The sequence below is a fragment of the Montipora foliosa genome, chromosome 2, assembly GCF_036669935.1.
Source record: "Montipora foliosa isolate CH-2021 chromosome 2, ASM3666993v2, whole genome shotgun sequence".
NCBI lineage: Eukaryota > Metazoa > Cnidaria > Anthozoa > Scleractinia > Acroporidae > Montipora > Montipora foliosa.
Window position 1 is genome coordinate 29,954,829 of NC_090870.1, and position 7,949 is coordinate 29,962,777.

General features: G+C 40.7%; 2 protein-coding genes across 2 annotated transcripts; both read left to right on the forward strand.

Annotated features, from left to right (window-relative positions):
• The first annotated feature begins 276 nt into the window (after positions 1–276).
• On the forward strand, positions 277–2,370 carry LOC137991465 (uncharacterized). Its single transcript, XM_068836544.1, has one exon. It carries the CDS (start codon positions 277–279, stop codon positions 2,368–2,370), a length of 2,094 nt encoding a protein of 697 aa, XP_068692645.1.
• Positions 2,371–2,893: 523 nt separating this feature from the next.
• LOC137991466 (uncharacterized) lies at positions 2,894–4,792 on the forward strand. Its single transcript, XM_068836546.1, has one exon. It carries the CDS (start codon positions 2,894–2,896, stop codon positions 4,790–4,792), a length of 1,899 nt encoding a protein of 632 aa, XP_068692647.1.
• Positions 4,793–7,949: the final 3,157 nt, after the last annotated feature.

Genomic DNA, 7,949 nt, shown 5'->3' on the forward strand with positions numbered 1-7,949 from the left:
TTATAATTTCACATAATTACGTGCACATAACGTGACAAACGATAATTGCCTAATTACTAATTGACACAGAAACAACTGTGATAAGACAGCATCTGAAGGCCATCGGATTTCGAACTACATACTACATACCACATACTACATATTGTATTGACTGACCACTGCTTCAATTATGCGTTACACTTCTGCTACCAAACGGAATAAAGTTGTTTGAAACCGATCGCTTATTGAATATTGGTATACACCGATACATTCGAAATCCGAGAGAATCCTCCAGGAATGGCAGAAGAGGCGAAGAGAATTAGGACATCAGCCAAGGCAAGATTCACAAGGAAACGAAATGAATTCTTGAAGTCCGTCGATGAAAACAAAGGCATGGAAGCAGTTAAAAGAACCTTTGCGGACTTACATGAAGCTTGGAATATCGTCGAAGGTAAGCATGATATTTACATGATACACTTAGCCGAAGACGAAATAGAGCAGAACGAAGCATGGATAAACGAATTGCAAGAATTATACGAAGAGGCAGCGACTACTCACACGCAGTACGTCAACGACCACACCTTACACGAGCAGAAACGAGTGGAAGAATTTCACAAACAGGAATCAATGAGACTGGAACAAGAAAAACTCAGACGACTATTGGAACAATTTAGTATAAAAAAGAAGTCCATGAAAACTATCTTTGACACATTAGTGAAACGCGCATACGATGCAATGGCATCCCAAAATGCCCCCGAAGCTTTGCGCAAAACCGAAAGAGATTTAGACATCGCGCTCGCGGATTGTAAGGCATTACATAACACAATGCTCGAGCTACTTGACAACGAAGACGTTGAAAAGGAAATCGAATGGATTCGAAACATGCGCGCGCGCCATCAAGAGATCAGTAGCAGCATCGAAGCATTTATCTCGATTAAAATAAACGATAGCAAGGCAAAAGACAAAAGCAATCCGCTACAACTTGAAAAAATCAAGATGCCGTCATTTCACGGAAACGTAAGAAATTATCCACAATTCAAAACAGATTTTGAAAAACAAGTCATGCCGTCAATTAATGCCGAGAACGCATCATATGTTCTTCGATCATGTCTTGGAAAGGAACCAGCCGATACGGTAAAAAGCGTCGATGATGATATTATTGCGATGTGGAAGAGACTGGACGAAAAATACGGCGATCCTGCAAAGGTTGCTGACGTCGTAATGTGCGCCATTCAAAACATAAAACCTATCAGAGAAGGCGAAAACAAAAAATTCGTCGAATTTATCAATGTCATCGACGACGGTTACCGAGACTTGAGAAGATTAGGTCTAGAGAAAGAAATAACCACAACCAGTTCTGTTAGCATAATAGAAAGAAAATTGCCAAATGATATTAAAAGAGAATGGGCGAAACTGGTAAGCTCCGAACACAGTACCATCGATAAAAGAGACAAGTTTCCAAGTCTGTTAAGATTTCTCCTTGAGCAAAAACAAGCAATAGAATACGAGAACGCAGAACTACGCTCAAACAGCAACGTTCCAGTAAGGGGTTCGCTTCATTATCTAGAGAAAAAGGATGACAAAGTCGCCTTCCCAGAAGGACAAGGTACATCCCGCTATAAGCGAAACAAATGCCTATACCATGAAGGTGCTAATCACTGGACTAATGAATGCAGGCTTTATCTCTCAAAACCAATACAAGAAGGGCGTGACACATTAAAGGAAAGGGGAGCATGCTGGTCCTGCTTAAAACGGGGTCACAGAACTCAAGACTGTAGAGGCAAGAAACCATGTGGCGTTAACGACTGCAATAGGTTTCACCACAAAACACTACATGAAGAAGAACAGGACAAAAAATCACCAACTAACATTGTTTCCGTAAGCGGTACTGCAAGTGTGTGTAATAACGAAATTGAAACGTGCTTACTCCAAATACAGAAGATACCTACAAAGAATGGATTTGCAAACGTTTTGTGGGACACGGGAGCGTCATTATGTTTTATCACAAATGCAAAGGCAAGAGCTGAAAACCTCAAGGGTATCAAGGCACAACTATCAATTATCAAAGTAGGTGGCGAAAGTGAAACCGTGGACACTTTTAAGTACAAGCTCCCACTTATTGACAAACAGGGCAAAGCAATCGTGTTCGACGTTTACGGAATCGACAAGATAACCTCCCCCATTCCATCAATCGACATACAGGGGATCTCTAAACTATTCAAAGACGTACACGAGGAAGATTTAATAAGGCCCACCGGAGAGGTTGATACCTTGATAGGTTATGAATACGCAGACTTCCACCCCTTAAAGGAACAAAGTTCTGGACATCTACGCAGTTTTATTGAGAAATCAGTTCGGACGATGTATCGGTGGAACACACCCAGTTCTTAAAGGAACCAAAGAAAAGTCCCTCATTGGAACAACGTACGCCCATCATGTCAAGATGGTAAGAATCGAAGACTTCTACAACATGGAGAATCTCGGAATACAATGTAAGCCTCGCTGCGGTGGATGCAAGTGCGGGAGATGCTCACTGGGTAGCAATGTCTACACAATCAAGGAAGAAAAGGAGTTAGCATTAATTGAGAAAAATTTGAGCCATGACGCAAAAGAAAAATTCTGGACTGCAGAATATCCTTGGATCAGAGATCCTTTTGATCTCCCAGACAACAGAAGAGCAGCATTCGGCATGCTAATATCAACCGAAAAACGACTTTCTAAAAATAAGAAACACGCTGAAACCTATCAACAACAAATACAGGACATGATAGATAGAGATGTAGCTCGCAAACTAACACAAGAAGAATTGCAGAAATACAAAGGACCTGCTCACTAAATTTCACATCACGAAGTGCTGAAACCAGACTCCAAGTCTACACCAGTAAGAATTGTCTTTAACAGCAGTGCCAATTACATGGGTCATGTACTAAACGAATATTGGGCTAAGGGACCCGACCTTTTAAACAGTCTCCTAGGAATACTTATCCGATTTAGAGAGAATGAAATAGCATTCATAGGCGACATCAAGAAAATGTACCACACAGTCAGAACGGGAGTGTTAGAACAACACACGCACCGCTTCCTCTGGAGAGATATGGATGTAACTAGGGAACCAGACACATATGTTATTCAGAGGGTTTCTTTTGGAGATAAACCCTCTGGAACTATAGCAACTGTAGCACTACGAAAAACAGCAGAGATGGCTAAAGAAAATTACCCGCAAGCATCTGAGCTCCTCATAAACAATACATACATGGATGATATCATCAATAGCGTTAACAACGTTGAAACTGCCAAAAGGCTCACGAATGAAATGGAAACCATCTTGAGTTACCAAAACTTCAAAATAAAGGAACGGATATATTCACATGACAAGACTGCTCCAGACCAGGATCTTATACCAACTAACACGAAAACAGCACACGAGAAAGTGCTTGGTATTGTATGGAATCCAATTACGGATAATTTCTGCTTCAAAATCAATCTAAATGTTACACCAAAAGGCAAGAAACGACGCCTCGAACAAAATCAAGATACGACTACTAATACCTCCAAGATTTTAACGAAGAGGATAATTCTATCTCAAGTAAATAGTGTTTATGATTCACTCGGATTAGCAAGTCCTCTGACCGTCAGGGCAAAGATTCTCATGAGACGGTTGTGGCTTCACAACCCAAAATTGGAATGGGATGATCCTATACCCGACGAAGATCACCAGAACTGGGCTAACTTCTTACAGGATCTGAGTAAGATGGAAAAGATTAAAGTGAATCGATGCACTAAACCTAAAGAAGCAACGGGAAATCCAATCCTCGTGATATTCAGCGACGGATCTAATGATGCATATGGCGCATGTGCGTATGCTAGATGGAGACTTCGTAATGGAGACCACGCAACCAGCCTCATCTTGTCCAAAAACCGCCTCGCACCTTCCAAGAAACTATCGATCGACCGGATAGAACTCTGTGGTGCAGTGTTAAATAAAAGATTAAAAACCATAATAACAGAACAATGCAGATACCGTTTCGAAAAATGTTACCACATCACTGATTCTCAAATCGTTCACTCTATGATCCAAAAAGAATCCTATGGATTCAATACCTTTGCCGCAGTGCGGATAGGAGAAATCCAAGAGGGAACCAATGCGAAAGACTGGTACTGGACCGCAAGCGAATTTAACATAGCTGATTTGTTAACAAGAGGAAGTAAACCAAACGATATCCACATAAACAGTGCATGGCAAATGGGCCCGAACTTCCTTCAACTACACGAATCTGAATGGCCAATTACGAATACATACTCGGAACAAAAAGTTCCCATCAATACGATTAAACTGGAGCTATCTTCACCAGCTGTTCAAACTAACACAGAAGATACACTCGCGTCGAGGATAAACATCGAGAAATATTCAGATTATAAAAAATTGCTACGAATTACAGCCCGAATTTTGGCCATGTACAAGAAAGAAATGAAGCCAACATTGAGAAATGCAACACGAACGCTAACAGCAGATGACATCAACAAGTCCGAACGTTTCTGGATTCTGGAATCACAAAGTTTGACGCAAAAGGATATCCAATCGGGTAAATACAAGCGGCTCTGCCCTCGCAGACGAGACGACGGAATTTACGTTGTTGGGGGACGTGCTAGAGGACGGGTGGAAATGAGTTATAATAAAAGCGAAATCGTCTTACTACCATATGAGCATAGATTCTCGCGTCTATATGCCGAACACATACATTATCGAGGTCATCTGGGAGTGCTATCAACTGCAAGAAAATACGAGCAAAATTCTGGATCGTCAAATTGCTGAAATTGGTGAAATCCATCAGAACAAACTGTGTAATATGCAAGAAACTGGATAAAAAACTGAATGCACAAATCATGGGAAAACTCCCTGTTGAAAGATTAAAACCTGCCCCGGCATGGACCTACACAGCACTAGATCTATTTGGACCATTTAAGATAAAAGATGAAGTTAAAAAACGAACCACTGGAAAAGCATATGGGGTTATTTTCAACTGCCTCGGTACAAGAGCTGTCCACATAGATATTTCACCAGACTATAGTACCGACAAATTCTTAATGGTACTCCGCAGATTCGTATCTATAAGAGGCTATCCGTCCAAGATCTACTCAGACAATGGTTCCCAATTAGTAGCCGCAAGTGAGGAATTAAAGAAGATGGTAAAAAATTTAGACCAACAGAGTTTACAAGAGTATGGATGCATGGAAGGATTTCAATGGGTGTTCTCTTCAGCAGACGCACCTTGGCAAAACGGTGTCTCAGAGGCGTTGATAAAATCAACAAAGAGAGCCATAACAGCAGCCATCGGTGAAAGCATTCTGACATTTTCTGAGTTACAAACTGTGTGTTATGAGACTGTAAACTTACTTAATGAGAGACCGATTGGACGACATCCAACTTCCCCGGATGATAAGTACTTGTGCCCTAACGATCTTCTCCTGGGACGATCCACATCTAAAATACCTAGTGGACCATTTGCATACACAGCTGATCCACGCCGTCGATTTGAATTCGTTCAAATGGTTACAGACAACTTTTGGAGGAAATGGATAAGAGATTATTTTCCAAGCCTGTTAATACAACAAAAATGGCATACTGCACATAGAAACTTAAAAGTAGGAGACGTTGTTCTTATCCAGGATTCCAATCTAATCAGAAGCCAATGGAAACTGGGAAAAGTATCAAAGACATTCGAAGGACAAGACGGCAAAGTACGCAAAGTTCAAGTACAGTATTAAAACCCAAAGCCTGGAGAACCGATATTGCAATACAGCGGAAGAGGTTACGTCACAATTGAGAGACCAGTTAACAAATTGGTCGTTCTGTTACCCAATGATGAACACAGCCTATCTGCATAATAACTTGAGCAACACTCTATTACTGTAAACGAAAATATTGGCTTAACTCGTCTTTGGCGGGGGGAGTGTATCGTCATTGATTATAATTTCACATAATTACGTGCACATAACGTGACAAACGATAATTGCCTAATTACTAATTGACACAGAAACAACTGTGATAAGACAGCATCTGAAGGCCATCGGATTTCGAACTACATACTACATACCACATACTACATATTGTATTGACTGACCACTGCTTCAATTATGCGTTACACTTCTGCTACCAAACGGAATAAAGTTGTTTGAAACCGATCGCTTATTGAATATTGGTATACACCGATACAGAAAGCAACAGAATGTAATAAAACAAATGTTCTTTCTGCCTCTCACGTTTTGAGCTTTTTGTGATCTCGTATCGAATTTGGGCTTACGAAACTGTAATTTTGAATGCTTTTTTTTCACAAGTAATTTTTTCATCGACGTAATCAGCAACATTGCAGATTGATTGATTGATTAATTAGAGAAGTCGTCGAAAAATCGGAAATGTAAGCTGCAAGTTCTGGGCTCCTGGTTAAACTAAAGAGTAAGGTGGCACGACATGAGAATGATTTTTATTTAATCAACAGGATCAGCGAGCTTGTCTCGTAATGGACTTTATGGAAGGCGGTGATTTGTTAACAGATCTTGAAAAACAAGATGGAAGATTTCCGGAAGCAACCGCAAGGTATTGCGTTAAAATCACCGTGCATATCGTAGTGTCAGTGAGAATAGGAACGTATTAATTTTCTCATTTGTTTTCTCTTTTTGTGTTTTACTTAAGATTTTACATCTCTGAACTTATCTGCGGCTTGGAGTTTTTACACTTGAGTGGAATCGTTCACCGGTATGTATCATGAGATGAATAACTACCAATTTTATTGACCACTTACTATAGGGGCTGCTCAGGGCCATTGAAACAAATTATAATACAGAACAGAACAATTTTAACAATCAGAAACTTCAGGAGGTACGCTATTCACATAAGCACCCAAAAATGAGAAACATTGACTACCAGGAACTTCAAATCTCATGGGCAAGCGTTAGCCCACCATGCACCGCCTTCAGACAAAAGCCATATATGGTGCTTTGTGTAAACGTTTTTTTTGTTATATATTTTCCTATTACAAAGTAGGCATTTTCTGGGTGTTTATCCTTCATATTCTCCGTATTTTCTTGTTTAAGGGACTTGAAATTTGACAATGTCTTAATAAACCGAGAGGGACACATTAAAATAGCTGATTTTGGACTGTCCCATTATGGAACGCCATTCGAAGAAATCTGTGACAACGAGATATGCGGGACGGACCTGTATATCGCTCCAGAGGTAAGGTTCCTAGCACCAATCCCGGAAGTTCCCTGGTCTCGTCTTCGAAGGAGAAGCGTAGAAAAGGAAGCTGTTCTTGGCCACGTGCACTGGCGCGCGAATCTATAACCACTTTAATTTATGACGACGACGGCTGAAGCCTTGGCCAAACTATCGAACAAAGTTGTATCCCAAAGGCAACATTGTTAGATGTAAATGTAGTGGCAAAACACTATCCAACATTGCTTGACGAAATTCATCCAAATAGAAGTTGGCACTTAATTTTAAAATATACATGGCGCTAACAATGAAACAAAAACCGCTTGTAGCGTTTATGCTGCTGGAGCTGTTTGAGGACGGATTCAAACGTGGGAAAAACATACAATGGTTAAGAGGACGAGCACAAAAGGGCTTGTTCACTGCAAGATACATCCACGCGGATCAATTTGCAGAAATGTTAAACGCCATTGAACCAGACATCTCCACACAGAGCGATAATGTCCAACAGACATGGCCCTGCTTCCTACTCGCTGATCAAGGTTTCTTTGTATTCATCAACAACCACGACGTCCCCTTGGTCCTTTCCAGCCATCTTTTCACCAAATGATGCTTGAAAATAAGATAGCGATTGGTGATTGGCTGGCAGCACGAACGTGACTCTATTCAGGACACAACTTTGTTGGAAGAGCGGCAAATTACGGCTTGTCTTTCATATACCGCATCTGGAATAATTAACGCCCATAAAACAAATCAACAA